Genomic DNA, 22,763 nt, shown 5'->3' on the forward strand with positions numbered 1-22,763 from the left:
TGCATCAACATGTGGCCAAATTAAGTGACACGTGGGACTGAATCAGATTTTTCATGTAGTACTTGGTGACGGTGGGAAGAAAAACCCCCTGTTAACAGGAAGAAACCTCTGGCAGAAGCAGGCTCAGGGAGGGGCGGCCATCGGCTGTAATAGGCTGGGGGTGAGGTGAGGAAGGAGGTTAATAATAACTAATTACCACCTGATCCAGCCCCAACTATAAGCTTTATAAAAAATATATATATATATATTTTTATGCCTAATGTTCTACCTGCTTAAAACCAGGTAGAACATTTTGCTACCAGGCTCATCCTCAACCTGTGACTCCATCTGAGTCAGAATAATTTCCTAATCCACTCATATTTATATAAAGCTGTGAAATGTTTTTATATACGAACACAATTAGCAGGATGAAAACTCAAAAATAAGAGCAGAACTTGTATTGTTTTCAGTATCTTTACTATAATTACACAGACAAAAACAATGTACAAGGTCTGGATGTTTCAGGCTCACTTCAGCTCGTACACTCTGCAGCACAAAGCGGCACGTCACACAGCACACAAAACGTTTCATCAAGTACAAAACTGGAAAAGAACGAGGTCGATGGAAAAACAGAAGCACATTTACAGTGATTTACATGAATTCAGTCCGCTGTTCAAACGAGCACAGCCGCTCTCTTTATTCCAGATTAAGTGAAAGATTTGATGGCAGTTTGAAATATTTTCTCATATCCGGATTTTTAGATTACGCCTAAATTATGGCTGATAAAATATCTTTTTTTGTTTTCTCTTTAAACAAATTAAGCTGCTGGATTTTTTTTTTTTAAAAAGGAAGCAGTAGAAGTAACCTGAAACTTTTCTTTAAATGACATTTTAACAGCATCTGGAGAGCGTGTGGAGCAGCTCGGCCCGGTCCATCTCATGTACACTGACAAAATAAAGGCACAGACTGATGAAAAGAGCACGACTGAGATTAGTCCGTTTACAGTTTGCTAAAGGAGTCCTTTTGAATGATTCTGACCGGCTCCGTTGGATAACTCACCTTGCACCTCTTTTTAGAGCCGAATATCACAGATACACAATGTGCCAAAAGTCTTACAAGAGGCAGAAACTAAGTTAGTAACAAGGATCTTTCGGGGGGGGTTCATACATTAAAAGAAAGGGGAAGGGGGCAAAACAAAACACGGTGGCCATCAAGTGGCCACTCTAACAACCTACAATGTTCCTGTGTTTTGAACGAGAACCAGTTCCTGTTCCTCGAAGCCGTCCTGTTGCTCTTCTCTGTGCCCACAGATATGGAGGGTGCGTGTGATTGTATGCAGCAAATCATAGCACCAAAACTCTGAGCAGCTCCTTCACCCCTACACGGAGAGAGAGGCGGTGGGAACGGCAGCGGTTTCTTGGCAGATGGGGAGGTCGCTCTTACGCCCGTTCTTTGCGCTTCAGTTTGGAGGACTTCTTGACTGTGCCGTTCTTGTTGAGCAGCTTCAGGACCTTCTCCTTGTGGTCGAGCACTTTCATCATGGTGTCTCTGGCCTCGGTCACCTGGTCCATCACTAGTTTACAGCGCTGCATGTTACCCTGAGGAGAAATGTACTGATTGAGTTTGCTAAACTCATTACTAACATTACATGTACCTGAAAGAGAGAAGTTGTGGGCCTTTTTCCAGCCTGCCTAACAAGAACAAAAAGGAACTACATGAACAAACTACAGAAGAAGAAAAAAAGCAGCAGTTTACAAAACTCAGAAGCCCAATCTGTGTTAAAGAGGATCTGCTATACTCATTTCCAGCCAATACTTCTATTCTTGGACTCCAGAGCAGCTTTGCATGATTACAGCTAAAAATAATCCTTATTTATCTTACACTGGGCCTGGTCCCGCCCCTCAGTTCATCCTCTGTCTCCTCCCCCTTAAAGCGAAGCTTAATTTGATTGGCTGGCCATTGAACAGCTGTGTTACACATAACCATATGACGGCTATCTGCTGTCACTAGGATCATAGAGAGCCAAGTCTGTGTTTATAATGAAGGTGTCAAACATAAGGCGCGGGGGCCAGAAATGGCCTGCCAAAAACTCCAGTTTGCCCCACTGTGTGATTTTAGAAGATGTCCAGGGTTTAAATTTTTGGACTTTGAAATCAATTTTACTTTAGTTTTAAACATGTTTTTGCTGCTGATGACACAGAGAGAAAAGCAGAGAGAACATTGGTTTGTTTTTAGTATAAACTTCATTTTTCAGATGCTTTACATTGTGGGTTCATAAGCTGTGCTGTTCGAAACTTTAAGGAGAAATTCAGACAAGTTGACAAAACCAAATCGCCTCTAAAAAGTGAACTGGATTCAGAGAGACACAATATTCTTCTATAACCAACTCAGCATCATCACTGGACCAGGGCAGGCGGACTCACCCAATAAGCAATAAAATTTGTATCCACATGGTTTATAACCAAATGAGTGTATTTTGGAGGGTGAAGCACTGAACTTTGCTTTGTCATTAACTTTGCTAATCACAGTGAGAGTCTGGCATTAAACACATCACAGGTATGCTGTTTTTATTCGCACCGTTCTTCATGTTTTCATTCCTGTTTAGTCTTTTTTTCTCCGCTGAGGTTTTAATTATCTATTTACTAAATATCTTAAAAGAAGTCCTGAAGTTCTTAACTCCGGCCCACCCCACATGTATAACTTAGGAAATACTGATTTTTTAAAATTTGCATAACCTGAGCAGTGAAACCTTTATTTTTAATGTGCAGCAACAACCTCACCTGTATTAGTTCGTTAATTCGGTGAAGGTCGTCATCTGCGCCGGCCCTCTTCTTTGGAATCAGACCCTCCTGAAGGGTGGAGAGGCGGCTGTACACATCATGCTCCAAACTCGACTGCAGAACAAGCGATAAAAATAAAAAAAATCTGCTTGTTAAAGAGCGTAAAAGTCTCTGAACTGAAATGCAAAGTCACACTGAAATATTGTAACAATTTTTTTAATTGATTACATTTCTTTTTAAAAACAGAAGCTCACTTTAAGCACTATTTCCCCCCAATTTAAAGACAAAACTATATTAACTGGGCCAATATAATAAAGGTCAGGAGGTCAGCACCCACCAGCTGCCTGAGCTGTGCCGCACACAGGTGAATCTTCCAGCCTTGTGCTCTGCATGCCACTCCTCTCTGATTGGCCATATCCTGCAAGGAGCCCTTCTTCTCTTCTGAAACATTAACAAAAAGCAGAATTAAACTGAGGAAAATGACAAAGAAGATTCAACATAAGCCTTTCAAACACTTCACTGATCGCTCCTCTCTGTTTTTTAATTTTAACCTCAATTACGGTTATAACATTTTATTTGAGTTTGGCTTTTTTTTTTTAAATAATAAAATCAAGATTATAATACAAACAAAAGGAATTTGTTTACTCTTATTGCATATTTGGTATTATTGTAGGATCTGCCTTACAATATAAAGCGCCTTGAGGTGACTGTTGTTGTGATTTGGCGCAGTATAAATAAAACTGAATTGAACTGAATTGATTTTGTCTTGCATGATTCAGAAGCATAACAGTGCATTTTTGCTCAACCCCTCAAACTCTAAACTCACTCGATGTTTAGTTCAACTTGTGTCAAGATAAACAAATGGTTATGACTTACCTGCAATTTAAATCAGTGTCTTTTACGTGTAATGATTTATCTTTATTTATAACAGTGTTTTCACATTAATGAGCTTTTCAGGGTTTGCACGCATTTTTCAGGGTCAAATTCAAGCACTTTTTAAGCACTTTCAAGGTCAATTTTCAAGCTTTTCCAGCACATTACCAAAAAAAAAAAAAAAGGAAAAAAAATGCACGTTTCCCTTAGCATCACCTCTGTAAGGCCATGTAAAAAACATTTGTTAAAACATAGAAAAATGCCCCACAGACAAATACTGAAAAATGAAACTATATGCATGTTGCACAAACTCAAAAAATATATACATTTCTCTTACAAATTAAGATTTGCAAATGTGAACAAATCAACTTGTTAGAGATATTCATCTCCACTTGAAAAAAACACAACAACAACCCCACAAAACAAGAAAACTGCACCAAACACCACAATGATACACAGCAAGGCCAAACTAATAAGTCTTTTCATTAGATATTGATGCTTCTTTCCTATGTGACACAAAAAATAGGAGACAGATGTTTGTTTGTGTTTTTTAACTAGTTAAGCACCCAGCACCCCCAAATATGGGGGAAAAAGGGAGGAGATCACGTTTACTCAGTTACAACACGAGGTCAGAAATATAAGTGCCGACATGAGTGGTTTCCACAGAAACCTCTGAATCTCAGCTAAAATCTCATATAAACCATTTCTGGAAACACCAAACAAAGCAAAGACACCAAACAGTTAAAAGAGCAGTTACGTCACCATGAACCTGTGGACAGGTAATATCCATATTTTGATTTATGATTTTCTGGAGTTAAATGTGAACTGAAGCATATTTTCAAAGGTGTTATATGCTATAAAATACTTAGACGAGGGATATAAAAAAAATCAAATTTTTCTATGTTTGAGTCACAGCAACTTTGCCATAGTAACATCTGCAGTAATATTTACACGTCTGATGACATCTCACAAGTGTTAGCTTTATTTTGATACCAAGACTGTTTACACAGAGTTTGTAATTGCAGAGAAATACTCCATTTATTTTGGTCATTTCATTTTCGAGCAGAAAGCTCAGAAAACCCCTGGGGCCTAATAGCTTAAAGTTAATTTCCAATAAAACCAACTGTAAGTTGTTTAACTACATTGTTGTCTGTATTATTGTTAAAGTTGTTAAAATGCACAAGCATCTACCTAAAATCTATTTATTTAGTCTATCATCAGTGATTTTATTAAGTACAATTATAATGTATTGTTCATCTCTGGGTGGCCTTTAGGGTCAAAAACAGTCCCTGATCATGGCCTAACTCTCCACCGGGTGACTGTGTCACCCATCACCCTTACCTCTGTTTTTCTTTTTTTGGTTCTCATTTGAATTATAATAGTAATTAAAGTAAATACCTTTAATAGCCATGTTTTCAACTCTGTTTTTGAGTTCAGGATCTGCATGTTTGATGCATTAATGGATAATTAATTAATCATACAGCTGCACAAAAGTTTACAAAAATATCCATCAATATTTACCACACATATAGGAATCTACAGTGAAATTAAAAAGCAACCCCCCTTTGCAGTTAGTGAAAAAGCTGCTGCTGGTATGAAATATTAAATATTTTTGTTTGCAGCCAGTAAGACACTCACCTTTGACCCGGATGTCGCTGTACCTCTGGAAATGGTGATAAGCAGCTTTCCAGGGGTTACGATAGTGCCGCAAAAGTGTAATAGGTGGGCGAGGCTTCACCGGCACGTAGCGCACTCCTTCTTCATCTTCAACATAGAAACAGGTGTTACAAAACTAATAGTGCAGACAGGAAACATCACCATCATCATCATCCGCACCGCCATGATCAGTTTACATACCGACATACTCCCTTGGTGGAGATTCCCGTCTCTCGGCCCTGCCGGTGATGGGCCTGCCTGGGGTCTTCTCCTCATCCGTGCTGTTAGTCTCGACCATCTCGCTCTCCTCTGTGGAAATGACATGCTGCTGCTTGCGGGGCTTCTTTCTCGGGGAGGCTCCAGGGATCAGATCGCCTGTGGCTGGGGTGCTCAGGGTGGACGTCTGTGTGGTGAGGGCTGGGGCCGCTGACATACTCGTGTTGGGATCTAAGGGGAAGCCTGCATGTTAGTTTTTATTTATATTTTCTATAAAGATGACTTTAACATTTGGAGCACAAACACGTTTGTCACCTGGCTGAGAGGTGTCCATCGCCTCCACTTCCTGCTTGATTTTCACATCTGGGCAGACAGAGCTCGCGGCACATGCTGGAGTGCTGCTGGCAGCCGGCTGGGTGGGGGAAGCCACAGTGTTGGCCATCGAGGCCGGGACAGGGGGAGTCACAGCCATGGCAGCCGGCAAGGAGGACAGGACAGTGGAGGGCTGTGAGGGAGGCACGGGGCCGGGTGTAGCCAGCATGGTGGGGATGGCTTGAGCGAGGTGCTGGGTGTTCGAGGACACCGCCTGCTGCTCTCCACCCTGAGAAGGCAATGCTTCTACTGTAGCTATGACAGGAGGGGCCACTGCCATGTGCACCTCAGCTTTGGGCTTCACTCTGATGGATGAACAAAACCCGTTACATCACTGACACAGAACAGGAAATGAACACGCATGTAACAAATGAGACACAAGCTCACCCAGCGGGTCGAGGCGATCCCGCTCCTCTCACGCCGCTGTCAATTCTCCCAGTACTGGCTTCAGACTGGGCGGGGATCAGGTTCTTACGAACACACCTGAGAAAGGGGAAGTGTAGAAAAGAAAACATTAAACTATTTTACTGGAATTGGAAGTTTGATATGGTTTGACATGGATATTTTGACACTGTGGATTCAGAGCTGTTGATCAGCGTGTGAAAGTAATCCTCCGTTTAGAGCGAGTACTGAAAATCTCCAACAACGATGCTTCTGTGTTTCTCCCTCACTCCTTTACTCTCACCATGTTTGGTTAAAGAGATTTTATATATAAGCTTGAAAATATTCAGTTCAGTGCTGTTTCAAACCTTTAGTTTGTTTACTCTGGTTAGAATAAGTTGGTGAGTTTACGACTTTTCCTGTTTTGGTTTCAAAACTAGCCATCTCTCTAGTAGGGAATCATCTGTGTATTCATCTCAGTTTTATTTCTACCCTGCAAAATGTCTCAGCATTCTCCATATTTATTTTAGAAAAACAAGATGTAAGGTTTACTGCAAAACCCTGCTTCATGTGTTATACTCACGTTTCATTGGCGGGCTTCTTGCGGAGAATACTCGGTCTTGGGGAGGAGACCAGTGTGGGAGCTCCTCCCACTCCTCCCCCCTGGGTGTGCGCCTGCACCATGGTGGCTACCGGCTGGGTCGTGCTGAAGGTGCTGCTAATGGGGCTTGCTACAAAGCCATCAGCCAAAACAACCCCTGAATTTAAAAAAACAAACAAACATTAATTACAAACAAATTTCAGTAAAAGACTCAGAGACCATGCTATTTGGTATGATCTAAGTAACTACCAGGCTTTGCTTCAGACTGCGGTTGCTGCTGCTGTTGAGTGACCGGCGCCTGCTGCATTCCCTGTGTGGTGATTGACGCAGACGTGTGCAAACCCTGAACGCCTATCGATGCAGGCTGAATGCCCTGCGCTGCGATCGGTGCTTGCTGGATCCCCTGGGTGCTGATCTGTGCAGACGGCAGACCGATGCGGTCCACTGCCATCAGCTGCATGCGGTTCAATTGCACAGTGGTCGCCACGCCCACTCCAGCTTGAGCTGGCAACGCTGAAGTCGGAGCTTGAGGAGTAACTTAGAGAGCACAAAAGGGTAAAAGATTTTTCAAATCCCAGGCTCTACATTACACTAAACTAGACTTAAGTCCTTCCAATAATGAGCAGACACTCGGACTATAGCAAGTGCTTACCGGGGTACGGGCGGATGGTGGACACAGAGCTGCTAATAGGGGTGTAGGTATGTGGCAGAGGGTATGACGAAGTGTAGGCAGGCAGGAAATACTGGAACTGCACTGGTACAGAAGGTCTTAACAAGAAAGAAACAAGAATTAAAACAAGATCGGATTGGTTGCCTTCATTGTCTGTGATGTTTTATACTTTAAACTCTTGTGATCTGGATCATTGCCACATGCTGGTCCAGACTTAAAGAGATATTTAATATATTTAATACTTTTGAATTGGAAGTTTTATGGAGGGAGAACAACAAAGAGGATATGCTGAAAGGTAAAATGGAAAACACAATGTGACAACTTGTTTTCTAATTGGCCAAAAATTTCAACTGAAATTAAACTTGGATTAATTCCACAACTTTAGAGGAAATAAGAGGAAAGCGCACAGATTTTTGATACAACTGTGTAATACCCCATCATATGATCAGACTAAATTCCCCAGCACAGTGAGCTCACCTATTGTCGCTGCGGGCTTCCATGGTGACAGGGTTGGGAGAAGACCTGTGGCCAGGGATGGGGATGAGGTTGGCTCTCTCTCCTGGGTAGTCAGGCTGAACACGGGGTGAAGAATGGGCGATAGGCTGAGGGACCACTTTAGCTGTGAACAACACCCCAGAAGACTGTTAAGAAAAGCTACATGCTAATAATGAAAGGTGAGATAGCATATGTAGGGATGTGCATGCACTAGAAATAATATTTCATTACTTCCAAGTTGTAAAAACGCAGCTCGTTCTGTTCCATGTCATTTAAAAAGGCAGCAGCACAAAAATGAATGTTGCATGAACGAGGCCAAAGAGTCAACATACCAACAGGGATGGTGGAGGTGGTCACTGCTGTAGCATGAGAAGAGTGTGAGGCCATTGTCATGGTGACAATCGTGCTACTTGTCATTTGGGTGTGTGTCACAGCGCCTAAACAGAAATGAAACAAGATTTCAGCTTCTTCTTTAGTAACATTACAAAGATTTGACATGCTAATCAAGATAAAAGCTGATACCTATTGTAGTTGTTGATGGCACAGTGTTCGTGGCAACTATTGGTGCCACAGTTGCTGCAGCTACTGGTGTCACATTACTGAATATGGATTTCTGTATGGAAAAAAGGCAAGATTTTAGTTATTATGCAAAATAAATATTGCATATTTTTGCAGTGCATCATCAAGAGTAGTAACCTGTGTCATTGTGTGCGGAGGCTGGGACTTCTGAGCTCCGACTGCAGGGTGTGATGGCAAAGTGATCCGTGTGGCTGTGTCACGGGTCCCCTGAGGCCTCTGGATGCTGACAGCGGGTGGAGGGGGGTGAATGGTCATTGCTGGACGCCTGAAATAGTAAAATAAATAAATAGATAAATATGACCTCTTCAAAAATGCAAAGTAAACAAGTAGCACTAAACTGCAAACAAACTTGGCTAAGAACATACTGAACGATCTCAGACTTTATCTTTTCTTACCCATGTATCACCTCTGGAGAGTGTGAGACTGTCTGGCTGATAACTGGAGATTGAGTTCTAGTCACTGAGATGGGAGCCACCACGGTTGGGAGGACAGCTGTAGAGGTTGTTGCAGGAGATCGGGACTGTGGACAGTATGGAAAAACAAAAAACAGCAGCAGCCTTATACTCTGTGCTTCTACATAACTAACATGAATATTCTTATTTCTTTAAAGTTCTGCAGGGCACCTGAATCTGGTGAATGATGTGTGGCACTGTCGGCTGGGCAGTTCCTGCACTTGCTCCAGTGGCTGGCCGCAAGACAGTTTTGGAGCTGGACATAACAGCTGCTGCAGCAGCCCCTGCAGGACAGAAAATACAGCAATCCATCAAAATGCAAGCCTGACATACTGTCGACAACATTTAGGAGATGACTGTCCAAATCAGTTTGCATCTAACTTTTACTTTCTCTTTGACAGATCATTTACAAGTACTCGTTTCCCAAAGCTGCACTAAAGGTACTCCCACAGGAGTCTTCCTCGCTATATACCTCGAGGCAAGTGTGGTGGGAAGGACTGTTGAGGAACTGCAGCAGGGGTCCTGATGATCTGAAAGTTCGGCATCAGGTGCACGTTGCTTGAGTGACCCTTAAACACCAAGAAAGCAGTACAGGTCTTTAGTTGTCAGCAGGAAAAAGACAAACATTAAAAGCAAATGTAGAAAAGACTCACCTGCTGACCACTGATGGTTGCCACAGGGATAGACGGGGTGGTAGCGATGCTGCTCTCGATGGTGACTGTTATGTGACCAGGCACCTTGGGGGGTATGGGCATATGAGCCTGGTTGGAAACTGGTGCTGGAGCAATAAGACGACTTGGCATTGGTGACTTCAAGACCGCCTGAAAAAGACATCAATTTAAAAAAATTAACATCTGTTTGTTTTAACAAATAATACAAGCTAGATGATCAGATTCAGACAGCCCAGGTGAAAGGTTCAAGCTCAAGTAAAAAAAGAAATATCCTATGATGAGATTCCTGTCTACAGCATTACATTTTCCCCCCACAGATCAGAGTTTTACTGAACCTTTTGGTACTTCAGAGCTAATTTTAACTTTAAGTTATTGTTGGGTAGCTTAGTCTACAATAACATACTTTTTAAAATATAAGGAAAATTGGCGTCTTATTATTTTCAGGAATTGCAAAAACTGAGACCAGGGGGGAAAATGTTACGTTGAACACTGTCTACACTCAGAAAACTTTGCCAATATAAGAGAGCAAATTATGTTCCTTTTACTTTGGAGATGGTTAAGTTTATAGAAACTCAAACAGAGACTTAAAGGTCACCTTCATCTGGCTTTCAGTAAGCACTGCAGGCTGGCCCTGTGGGAGCTGGACAGAGGGGGTCGGTAAGGTCGCAGGTGTGCCGGGCTGAATGGCCACATTTTGGGTGGCAGCTGGAGGCTGGCCGAGCTGCGTCTGTACTTGTGGGTATGGTCTGACCACCATGGTCTCTTGCTTTTCATCTCTGAAAGTTGAGGTTCCCCCGCCACCGGCAGGTGGATGATCATGCTGACCGTGGTCACCATCCCGACTGCTGTCTGCATCTCCACCACCTCCACCTGAGGAAAAACAACTTGATTAGACATCAACTACACACTTACATCTTCTCTGCCATTTTTGTGTGATTAAATGTTACCTGAAGCGCTTGACGGTTGATTGACAGGCACCAGGTTTCCAGGTGCTGGGATCTGAGGTGCTCCCCCACTGGAAGCAGGCAGCCCATGTCGGGGGAATTGCTGGGAGCTCATTTTAACTATTTATGATCTAAAACAGGATGCAAAGCAGATGCACACAGGATATGACAAAGTTAAAAACACCATCATAGGCATCATGGGAAACAGGGAGAAAAGGCTGAGGAATGCCAGATTTGCCAAATTACACAAGAAACTGACTGAGAATCTGTGACAACTGGTCTAATGGAGTTATTAATCCAAAAGTGAGATTTTTGGGGTGAAATTGTTGTGGATATAACGAGAGGTGAGGAAAGAGGTTCAAAAATGAGTTTCCACCGCCATCTGTAAAACACAATGGAGGCTCAATCATGGAGGATATTTTGAAAATTAATGTAAATATGAATACAAAACGTTACGAATGTAAGCTCGTTAGAACTGCACAAACTCCGTTTTGGCCTTATGTACTGTATTTCCATGTATGTTTGCATGTTTCAAATAATTTCTGCACCCATTTCCCAATGTGTCAAGACTTTTTGCACAGTACAGTTCAGTTTCTAATAGGCTTTTTTCCATACAGCCGCTGTATGCCTACTACGATTTAAAAATTAAATATATTTATGACACAAATATCTTTTACGGCATAACTGTTCATTATGGACGTGCTTTGCATAGTTATGGATACAGACTATCTTCACTCTTACTGAAAATACTAAAACATCCAATTATTAAAGTTAATTATTGTAGCTACGTACAGACAACGTGAGACTGTAAGCCCCGAATACCACACAGGGTTAGCTTAAGTATCCCGGGATGTGGTTAAATTCCCGACCTGAATAGAGATTATTTTCCCCTGGTATAAATACAAGTGTGCCGTGAAATTTTAGCTCACCCTTTGGTCACAAAATATTTGAAAACCTCTGCTGTTGACGATCCAGTCCGAGGACCTCAACAACAACAAAAGCCATGTAGATTAACCCTTCACATGCAGCGCGGGAACGTAAAACGGACAGACGGAGGGCAGAGAACGTGTCCATGAAATTAAGAGCTGTTTAACATCACAGGAAAAAGCTGTATTTGAGTGTCTGAAAAGGATCGAACGTCTTCAGTACCTTTGTTTGACATTATGTAGTCGGTATCGTATGACAGGCAGCAAACTGAGTCGATGCGCACCAAATATGACGTTAACAAGCATGCACAGAAAAGGCCTTTCAACTAGAATCACACCCGTTTTCAGCTCAGTCAGATACTATCCACCGTGGTGGCTGTTTTAGCCTCTGTAACCCTAAAACCGAAAAGCTGCCTCATTAGGCAGCTATCCCACCTAGCAGCATGCTAACACTGGAAGCGCTAGCCCCGCTAACCTGCTTTTCATGCCAAATCCTGAACTTTATACAGAGTACAGCGGCACAAACTTCCTACAGCTAAAAGGACAAAAAGGCTGTTGTGTGTGCGCAGACTTTACCGTATCGATGAGTTGCTGGGCAATGCTCGTTTTGTGGATTACAATTTTTCCATTCGTCTTTTCTTTTTTTCACTCTCAAAATGCAAGCCGGAAGACCGCTGAGAAAGGACTGCACCTACTTTCTACATTCAACCAACCAGAGAAGGGACTGCTCGATCGCTAGCCAATAGAAATGTTTTTAGCGCCATAAAGCGGTACAACGGGCTGAAGGAGGTAGGCGGTTGTTAGGGGGACGCTAAGACACTCTAGTCACGTGATCGACGGACGCAATCGAGCTCACTTTGGAGCCAAGTGGGAACCTCCGAAAAAAGGAAGCCAAGGCGGAAGTGCAAAAAACTGCAGTTCCTCTAAAAGCCACTTGATGCTGCCTATGCTTCAACAGCAATGAAATATCCGCACAGAAAGTAATTAATTCAAAGAAATAAGCGACCAGACACACAATTCAAGAATTAAATGACAAAAAACACCCCAATATTTTTAAAGTAAAGGATTTCAGGCACCCCTCATAATGTACAATAGTCAAAAATCCTGTTAAAGTGTTAAGCTGTCTTTAACATGTAAATTTCCTGATTTACGGGAGAAATAAACACTGTTAATATGATCTCCACTGCCTGATTTTTGTTTTTTAATAAACAGGAGCTCAGTCTCCCTTTGCAAATCAAATAAAACATATCCCTAGGGCTTTTTTTATGTTTTCATTTTCGCTTAGATGCAAAACAAACAAAGAAAGCTTCTAAATCTTCCCTTTCACTCATGTTGCTATCCTTTTGTCACCAATCACAAGGACAGGAACAAAACTTAAAGTAAAGCTTCAAAACATTAAGATCCAAGCCCTTATTAAAGACATTTTGTTATCTTACACTTTATGCTTTCCCCACTACTGAAAAAGCTCTGGCATGAAGTTCAGTCCCAGCACACCAGGTGTCAGTTTGAGAGGAGGAGCAACTGTAATACCTTCACATAAACACTAGAGAGCAGCAGCAGGTCATCAAAACATCTTTACATTCTCTACATGTTTCCATTCCCCCCCTTTTCCCTTTTTAGTCACACTAAGTTTTTCATCTTATAGCCATTTTGGTTAGCAACTTTTTTGGTTCCTCATCAGAGCAAATCACAGTGTTGGATATTAAACCCCCCCTCAGAAAAAAAAACTTACTTAGCTAATTTTTCTACTTAATATTTTTTCTACTGAATCTGCATAATGAGTATTTTTAATTTACGTTCTAAAGTATATTTCAGTGAAAATTTGCATTAGTAGGTGGGGTTATGTTTTAAATAAAACAGCTTTTAAATATAGAATTATGCTCAAAGTCTTCTCTAGCCCCTTTTCATGTAAAACATCTGTATCACCCCAAAAGTCCAGATGTTTACTTTCCCCCCATGTATATTGCCGATCATATATCTTTTGGTTTCATGTGGGCCCCGACATGATAACCAATTTTTTAAAACATCCTCGAAGCTCCCCTGGTATATGTCAAAGTTATTAACTTCATGTAGAAGTACATGTAAAAAATATTTTAGCCAACTGACATAAAAATAAGAACTAAACTTAACGGAAAAAATGAGAACAATATTTTCTGTGATTTTCTGCTTTGGTCAAAATTATTGCTTTAGTTTATCTTTGTTTACTGAGACTAAAATTACAGTGAAACTACACAATTAATCATAACCACAAACACCATCTGGAAAAAATGTATACAACAAAGTAAAAACCATTGGAAAGATATAAAACTATGCACAACTCTGGGTCATATCGTTAGGCTATTCAGCTGCTGGATTACAAACAACATCTCATACCATCAGTGTGATCAAATAGATATATACATATTTTTTGTGGGAAACATGTGAAAAAGTTCTGTAGAAACAGCAACAGGATTAGGATATATGAAACTGTACTTTAGTTTTTAAGGGATTTATGATGCTGTTTTTGGGACTGGCTGATTTTTAGCTAACAGGTGGAAATGTCTGTTTAAAGGTCGGTTCAACAACTGTTGGATGAATTTGGCATAGATATTTCTGTTGCCCAGCGACTTTGCTGATGCCATGGCTTTTTCTTTTGCCCTGTTTTGGAAATATGCTGCCCTCCATTAGCACAATCAAAAATTGCTCTTTTATTATAAGTAAATATGTTGTAATGTATTTCAGCATTAGCGCACATCTACTTCAGTTAGTTTGCACTATTTTTTAAAGCTAAAAACGAATTGCCCCTTGGGGATAAATAAAGTCTTTCTGATTCTGATTCTGACTATCAAATTTATGGCACCTTTTCTGTTTTTTTCATGTTTTATAATTTAGGATATTAATATTAAATTGTATTAATATTAAGTTTCATAAGATTATATACTGTTGCGTGACCGGGATTATACAAAAGAGTTAAAAGAGATGCAGGACATAGTAATTAACAACGTGTAAAAACAGTCAAGACAACCAGACCAACAGAAAGATTGAAAAAGCAGTCACAGGAAAATAAAAACTCTTTCAAAGTAAAACAGGAAATGCTAAATGCTGCTAAATATGGAAGTAGGAAAACTCCTAGTAAACACAAAGCAGAGGAACACAGGGAGGTACGAGTAATAACAAAAGTGGAACCCAAAACTAAAGAAAAATCAAAACGATAAACTTCATACACCAATGATTAATTATATAAAGGAAAAGAGTATTGGTACGATAAACTAAAAGAGAACATTTTAAAAGAGTATATCTGAAGATAAAGTATAACAGTTATTTAAGTCACTACAGTATTTTCCCACTTAAGTGTTAAAACAGTATCAAGTTCTTCTTAATTTCTACATTAACATGAGTGAAAATTCACAAACGATCTTTCATCAGCGATTAGCTCTCTCCACATAGTCATCATTTATATCCACCTGGATCATAAAGGGTTATTCAACCACTGCTGCATGCTGAGGCATGCCATGGAATTCCCCAGCTGTGCCTATTCAGTTGCATACACCTGCTGGTATGTTTCTTTAAGTTGTGAAACACTCGTAAATTCTTGGGATATTATTTGTGACTGGTTTTATTTGGAACGATTAAATGAGTCCAAGGAAGTAAGCAGTAAGTTAGTAAGATCAGTGATTAAAAATCAAGGAAATGTTAACATGAGTACATGAGTACAAGCAAAAGAAAGAAACACTGTTTTTCTGTGACATACCAGTTTGACTCTTACTCATTTGTCTGCATTGTTAATTACTCATAACCATTTCAGACTTCAGTTAAGTGACTTTTCACAGCTGTACAATGTCTGATCTTAACGTTGACTCATTTTTTTTTTTGGTTTTTTGGTTTTTCTCTGGCATGAAGGTTGTCCTCTGCAGCACGTCTCTCCGTGTTGCTACAGACACAGTGTGTTTTGACTCATCTAATAATTCCTTCCCTACAATGAATCGGCCTTTCTGGATTGTGCAGCACAGTTGATTCACTGGAAACCACTAGCAGACCCAGACAGCAACCAGCTAAAGCACCAAAGAGAGGTTCTCCGTGGTTAATGAAGTATACTCTCCCCAAGAACCCCTTTAAACATGGCAGCTTCATTATCTCACAACTCAATTAATTAAACAAGTCATTATGTCTGAACTCAATCAAACACTGAGGCACCACAGAGAGCTCACAAAGCTCCAGATTCTTTCAACTCAGTTTGGCTGTTCTCCCAGATGTTACAGTAAAGTTTCATGTCCAGGCATCCATGAAAAAAAAGGATTTGTAAGGTTTAGCAGAAAGTTACTTACATTAGCCAGATGTTAACATTTAATGATGTGGTAGCTGGTGGCTAGCTACAGAGATATAGTTAGGCTAATATATACACATCAACATAGAGCAGATGAAGGATCATGTTCAGATGTTCATGTTGAGGGTCCCCGATGGGCAAAGTGGAGTTGAAGTTTGAACTGGATTCAAAGTCACCATCTGGCCAGAGAGTTTGCACGTTCTCCCGTGTCTGCATGGGTTCTCTACAGGTGCTCCAGCTTCCTCCCACTATCCAAGGATATACATAGGCTTAGGTTAATTGGAGATTATAAAATGATTAATGGCACAAATGTAAGTGTGAATGGTTGTCTGTCTCTCTATGTTGGTCCTACCATCGACTGGTGGCCTGTCTAGGGTGTACCCCCCTCTCACTCTAGGCCCCAGCCCATTGGGTAAGAAGAAGAAAATAGATGGATGGAGCTTAAAGACATGCTGCACATGAACAGTGCTGATAAAACGCTGCAGAAGCTGATAATGATGACTTGGACTTTTGTCTTAAAAAAAAACCAAGACAAAACACTTTAGCAAGATAAAAAGACATCATCCTCATGAGAACGTGACAGAGAGTGACATGTCACCCAAACAATGCTCCGCTGAAATCGACAGAGCTTTGCTGTGACGTTGTTGTGTCCACACATACTATTGCATTTGTTCTGTAGATGCATTTACCAGAAGCGCTAGAGGGCGCTAGTGAGTATGTTGTTCTGGTTGTGGTTTTGGAGAAGAAAAAAAGAAAAATAAAGAAAGGAGTCAACTCCGGTAATCCTCTGTTCCTACCTGCGTGTGTGTGTAATACTTGCTGAACTAACACCACACAACAAGTGGCGACGAGAGTAGTGGTGATTAAGTTATGGCTCTGCTCTCTTTGCAACCCCCGGCTGTGTTCCTGGATTGCCCGGGCGAACCGAAAATTCCATTTGCTGCGTGGAAAAAGTTGTTCGATAACTACTTGCTGGCGATCGGGGGTAATGACTTTGCTACGGAGAGGAAGAGGGCCCTGCTCATTCACTGCTTGGGAACGGAGGGACAACGAATCTACAGCGCCTTACCACTCGCTACGGATGATTACGAGGGATCCGTAAAGGCTTTGGAAACGTACTTTCATCCTAAAGTCAATGTTGTCGCCGAGAGATACCGTTTCAGGCAACGAGCCCAAGCTGTCGGTGAGTCTACAGATCACTACGTTGCAGCACTGCGTGAGCTCGTGAAACAATGTAAGTTCGGGGCTATGGAGAATGAAATGTTGCGGGATCAACTTGTAGAGAAGACAAATAATGCTCGTATACGTGAAAGACTGCTAATGGAGGAGGATTTGACGCTCGATCGAGCTTTGGAAATTGCTAGGCGTACAGAGGCTGCAATAGCTGATGCAAAGGCCATTGCTGTCGGTGAAACAAAGCCTGTTGCCGCTGTTCAAGTACAAAAGAAGATGCGCAAGCCAAAATACAAAGCAGCTAAAAAAACGGATACAGCTCCGACGTGCTACCGTTGTGGTTCAGCTGATCACAAAGCCAATGATAAATCCTGCCCCGCAAAAGACTGCAAATGTAATACGTGTGGGAAAATCTGACATTTTTCGAGAGTGTGTAAATCTTCTCATAAGCTTGTTAATGAAGTGACTGTTCCTGAAATGTGTGTTTTAACTGTTGACAATTGTGTCAGTGGTGATCCGGCTAAATTGATGTGCACTGTTGCTGTCACTGTACCAAATACTGCACAGGCATGCACTGTTAAGCTACTAGTAGACACAGGGTCTGGTGTTTCCATACTGCCTGAACATGTTTACAGCACAAATTTTGGCTCAGTTAAGTTAAGTAATCCAGCTGTTCAGCTTATTACATATTCAAAAGAGAAACTGGATGTATTAGGGTGTCTTAGAGCTGACATTACTTACAATGGCAAGAGTGCCTCCACAGATCTCTACATTGTGAGAACAGGAACACCCATACTGGGAATGGACTTGGTGACTGCCCTCCAGCTACACATAAAAGGGGGACAATTAGTTCTTGACAGTCCCAAGGTCTGTGCTGCACTCCAGCAAACCTCGGCTCTGCCCACTCAATGTAAACAGGAATGTGAGTCTCCAGTTGCATTCGGATGTGCAAAGGACTTTGTACATAAAGTGAAGGTGCGACCTGAAGTGAAGCCAATACAGCAGAAACTTCGACGCTTACCCCTGTCAGTCCGTGATGCTGTTTCCGCAGAACTCAAGAACCTTGAGGAACATGGCATCATAGAGAAAATTGATGCATCTGAATGGGTCTCCCCGATTGTAGTCACTAGAAGGAAGACTGGTGGCATACGCATGTGCGTTGATTTGAGAGAACCTAACAAAGCGGTGGTCGCTGACAGTCATCCCTTGCCACTGATAGAGGACATACTGTCTGAGCTGCGTGGGGCTGTCATGTTCTCCACCCTGGATCTAAAATCCGCCTACCATCAGCTGAAACTACATGAAGAGAGTAGAGGGCTGCTTTCATTACACATGAAGGACTGTACCAGTACTGCAGAGTTCCCTATGGGTTGAGTTCAGCACCTGCAGCCTTCCAAAAGATGATGACACAAATCCTACGCGGCCAGAAAGGGGTGCAATGCTACCTTGATGATGTCATCATATACGGAACGTCAGAAGCTGAACATGAGGCCAACTTGCGTGCTGTGTTACACAGAATCAACAATGCAGGACTGAAACTCAATGTTGACAAATGTCAACTCCGTCAAACTACTCTGAGCTTTTTGGGGTCAAAAGATCGGTCCAGAAGGTCTGCTGCCAGATGACTCTCATGTCACTGCCATCCTGCATGCTCCGCCCCCTACTGATCCTGCAACCCTGCGCTCATTTCTTGGCTTGAGTGCATGGTACAGCAAGTTTGTGCCAAATTACGCGACTGTTGTTGAACCTATGAGAGCTCTTCTGCGTAAGGACTGTTCATTCCACTGGAACGAAGCAGCTCAAGCAGCGTTTGATCAAGTCAAGCGGTTAATCGTGCACAGCCCTGCCCTGGTGATGTTCGACCCCAGTAAGCCAACCATAGTCTCAACAGATGCCTCAGACTACGGTGTAGGTGCTGTTTTGACTCAACTTGACGGTAATGATGCAGAACATACTGTTGCATTTGCATCTCGCAGCTTGTCTGATGCAGAGAGGAAATACTCAATCGTTGAGAAGGAAGCTCTAGCTTGCGTCTGGGCTGCTGAAAAATGGCGCACATGGCTCTGGGGCAGAAAATTCCTCCTACGAACAGATCACCAAGCACTTACAACACTGCTGACTACTAAGGGCAATAACAGAGCTGGTCTACGCATAGCCAGATGGTCAGCTCGCCTGTTGGAGTTTGATTATGAAGTGGAATATAGAACTGGGTCACTGAACCATGTTGCTGATTGTCTTTCTAGGCTTCCACTTTCCGAGACAGACATGGCATGTGCAGAGGATGTGGAGTCAGTTGCAGCCATCCTCACTGATCTGAGTGCTGTGTCTGAGGATGACTTCCAGTCAGGGTGCAAAGACTGTCCAGTGTTCACAAAGCTCCGTGTGCAGATACAGAAAGGCTGGCCTGCTAGGAAGACGTCACTGGATCCTGACTTACAGCCGTACTTCCCAATCCGCCATGAACTCGCGGTCTTGAACGAGTGCATCATCAGAGGTACACATCGATTGCTAGTGCCTGAGTCGTTGCAGAAAAAACTCACTGATATAGCTCATGAAACTCACCAAGGCATTGTACGTACCAAACAACGCCTGAGGGAAATGTACTGGTGGCCCAAAATGGATTGTCATATAGAGACACTGATAAAGAACTGTGCAACGTGCAGACAGAATGACAAGTCCGCTGTCACCCATGATGCTCCACTCCAACCCATTCCTTTACCAGCTGCTGCTTGGGAAAAGGTGTCTGTGGACATCATAGGCCCTTTTGAAATAGCCCCTTCTGACTGTAGATTTGCCATCACATTGGTAGACTACTTTAGCAAGTGGCCTGAAGTAGCTTTTGCTCCCCGAGCTGATGCAGCTACTATCATTCAATTCCTTTCTGTAGTTTTCTCTCGTGAAGGGAATCCAAAGACACTGATAAGTGACAATGGCTCTCAATTTCTCTCTGCTGAGTTCACTGACTTCCTGAAAAGCAGGGGAATCCAACACCTGAGATCCTCAGTGTATTACCCAAGAGCTAATGGGGAAGTTGAGAGATTCAATAGATGCATTAAAGACTGCCTACAGACTGCCTCGATTCAAGGACAACCCTGGAAATCGTTCCTGAGAACTTACCTGATGGACTACAGAGCAACCCCTCATTCAACAACTGGAGTTTCCCCTTCAGAACTGCTCCATGGACGACGAATGAGAACAAAGTTACAGGTAATGGATATGCCTGTTCCTCAGACAGAGAGGCATACCATGTGCGAAAGAGTTAAGAATAAGCAAATGAAAATGAAAGAATACACTGATGCTCGCAGACACGCCAAACCATCCAACTTTCAGCCTGGTGACAAGGTACGGGTTAGGAAGCCGTGGAAGGTAAAGAAAGGCGAGTTAAAGTTTTCCAAACCAAGGACTGTCATGACAAGGAAAGGACCAAACACTTATTTGCTGGATGATGGACGGACCTGGAACGCCTCACACTTATCGGCTCTGTGAGAGCTGAACGCAGGTACTGATTCTGACACAACAATGGACTGTCATAAACCAGGAACTGATCTAGCATCTAACTCTGAGTCTGATAGTAGGCTTAGGCCCACCAGGATGAGGAACCCACCTTGCTGGACCCAAGACTTTGTCATGGGAAAGTGAATGTTACTGAGTAATGTGAAATATGTTAAAAGTGTATTAGGTGACATACATCAGAATGATGAAGTCAGGTTCACATAAGAAGTCCTTGTTCAAAGGGGGAGATGTTGTGTCCACACATACTATTGCATTTGTTCTGTAGATGCATTTACCAGAAGCGCTAGAGGGCGCTAGTGAGTATGTTGTTCTGGTTGTGGTTTTGGAGAAGAAAAAAAGAAAAATAAAGAAAGGAGTCAACTCCGGTAATCCTCTGTTCCTACCTGCGTGTGTGTGTAATACTTGCTGAACTAACACCACACAACAGACGTTGGGTTGAAGTAGGAGAGCAGAGTAAGCTCCTTTTCTCTAAGATGTCAGCTCCTCCCTGCTGGATGCGTCTTCTGCTGGAGTTCTTCGTCTCCACCATCACCAAGTGGTGCTCATTTGATCTAATGTTGTTGAGTCTTTACCGTACTACATAGAGGTGACTGTTATTGTAAACGGACTTTTTATAAATAAAGCTTAATTGAATTAAGTCGAGCAGTTCAGCAAATAATGTTGCAGTGGACTCAGGCCGAAAAATTTGCTTCCAGTGGCCTCCTCTGAGAGATTTGCATCGTCTCTCTAACATCCCTAAAATTAGAAGTCAGTGCCCTGATTTATGTGGAAACGCTGAGGGGGCGGGGGCACATTCCATGGCTGCTGTAGGCAGGAAGTTTTGGAATCTCCATGGAAATCAAGGCAAAACACAGAGCCCCACAGTTATTTTTCCAAATATTTCACACATGCCTTTAGTACAAAATGTGCTCAAAAGGAAAGGAGGACAAATGATTTGTTACCAACTGTCCCCTTCATTCCTCACACACACTTCGATTGTATCTCGCATTGCTTCAAATGGCGCTTGACTTTAACATTTTTCTGACTGTAGATGAAGCGTGAATTATGTGGAGTCTGCACTTTCATACCATGAAAAACAAACAAAGTCGAAATTCAGAACATTGACATCTGTTCTTGATCCACTCTGATTGAATCACGCGCACAGTTGGCAGGAGTCACAGTGGTGAAATCACGGCGATAACCTGACAACAGTCTTTGTAAGTTATGCTCCAGTCCGCATGTATGTGGAATGCATACATGAAGGTTTAACCTTTCTCCATGCAGACTGGATGAGGATGACTTTTCAGCTAAATTTCCCACTATGATGCTGTTCAAACTTAGTGCTCACGTAATCCTAACCTTTCCCCTCAGCTGAGCCTCACCTCACTCACAGTTACTGACATACGAGTCAGGAAATGTGATCTGCATTTGCACAGATAGGACCAAAATAATGGGAAATCACAGACCGCATGGTGCCAAAGCTGAAAATGGTACTCAACACATGGCGATTTATTACTGCAGCTTTTCCCCGCCTGAGAAAAGTGGCACTCGCCTATGACAAGTAAAGGCAGCGAGAGGAAAATGTCTGGCATCCGAGGAATGAAATTCCAACCTCAGCAAGGGGGAACAAGGAAGACAAAAATATTTACATTAAAATTAAAAGTTTACCGAGGAATTCCTACATGTCCCTGCACATCTTGAGAATATATAAGAAAGCACATCCACATCAAAATACAATCAATTACTTGGCATTTGATCTGATTATTTGAGGTTAAATTTGTATTTCCATTTAACTTGAGTAACATTACAGGTTCTCTTATTTTCTGAGAATTCGTGTGGATTAGTTCCTGCTGGGCAGGTTTGGAGAATCACTTTGTGTGAGATGAAATCTAAAATCCTCAAGAACTTAATTTTCTTAGGATTTGAGGTACAGCTTCTGGTATTTGTCATGCAAGATGCCTTTATCTTAACAGCAAGATAGAAAAAGATTGCTGTGAAACTAATACGGTACATTTTGTTACTTGCAGAGTTTTTGTACATCATATTGTGTCTCTGCTTGAAGAAGACCAACCACAGCTGAGCAGTCATAGAAGTCACAGAAGAATAGAGAAAATCTTGGCTCAGTTGGTGTAGATTTATTGGAAGGATGACTGATGACTGAGGAGAGACATTTTAAAGAAAACTTGGAGTCAAACAGTAA

General features: G+C 42.1%; 1 protein-coding gene across 1 annotated transcript; it reads right to left on the minus strand.

Annotated features, from left to right (window-relative positions):
* Window positions 1–440: 440 nt before the first annotated feature.
* sap130a (Sin3A-associated protein a) lies at window positions 441–12,374 on the minus strand. Its single transcript, XM_004552843.6, has 21 exons — window positions 12,172–12,374; window positions 10,673–10,800; window positions 10,321–10,595; window positions 9,708–9,875; window positions 9,527–9,623; window positions 9,226–9,338; window positions 8,998–9,122; window positions 8,720–8,867; window positions 8,546–8,636; window positions 8,356–8,460; window positions 8,006–8,147; window positions 7,511–7,626; window positions 7,108–7,395; window positions 6,841–7,015; window positions 6,264–6,359; window positions 5,820–6,181; window positions 5,490–5,735; window positions 5,271–5,396; window positions 3,097–3,200; window positions 2,760–2,873; window positions 441–1,577 (listed from the first exon to the last, which is right to left on the minus strand). The coding sequence occupies exons 2-21, from the start codon at window positions 10,782–10,784 to the stop codon at window positions 1,419–1,421; spliced, it is 3,162 nt and encodes a 1,053-aa protein (XP_004552900.1). The 5' UTR covers window positions 10,785–10,800; window positions 12,172–12,374; the 3' UTR covers window positions 441–1,418.
* Between the last annotated feature and the right edge of the window lie 10,389 nt (window positions 12,375–22,763).

The sequence above is a fragment of the Maylandia zebra genome, linkage group LG23, assembly GCF_041146795.1.
Source record: "Maylandia zebra isolate NMK-2024a linkage group LG23, Mzebra_GT3a, whole genome shotgun sequence".
NCBI lineage: Eukaryota > Metazoa > Chordata > Actinopteri > Cichliformes > Cichlidae > Maylandia > Maylandia zebra.

Excerpts from the sequence above, each read along its gene's own strand:
- sap130a (XM_004552843.6), bottom strand. The coding sequence starts at position 10,784 with ATGAGCTCCCAGCAATTCCCCCGACATGGGCTGCCTGCTTCCAGTGGG. Across the intron at positions 9,624-9,707 it reads CAACCATCAGTGGTCAGCAG|GGTCACTCAAGCAACGTGCA; the intron begins GTGAGTCTTTTC and ends TTGGTGTTTAAG. Across the intron at positions 7,627-8,005 it reads GAAGCCCGCAGCGACAATAG|ACCTTCTGTACCAGTGCAGT; the intron begins GTGAGCTCACTG and ends TTTCTTGTTAAG.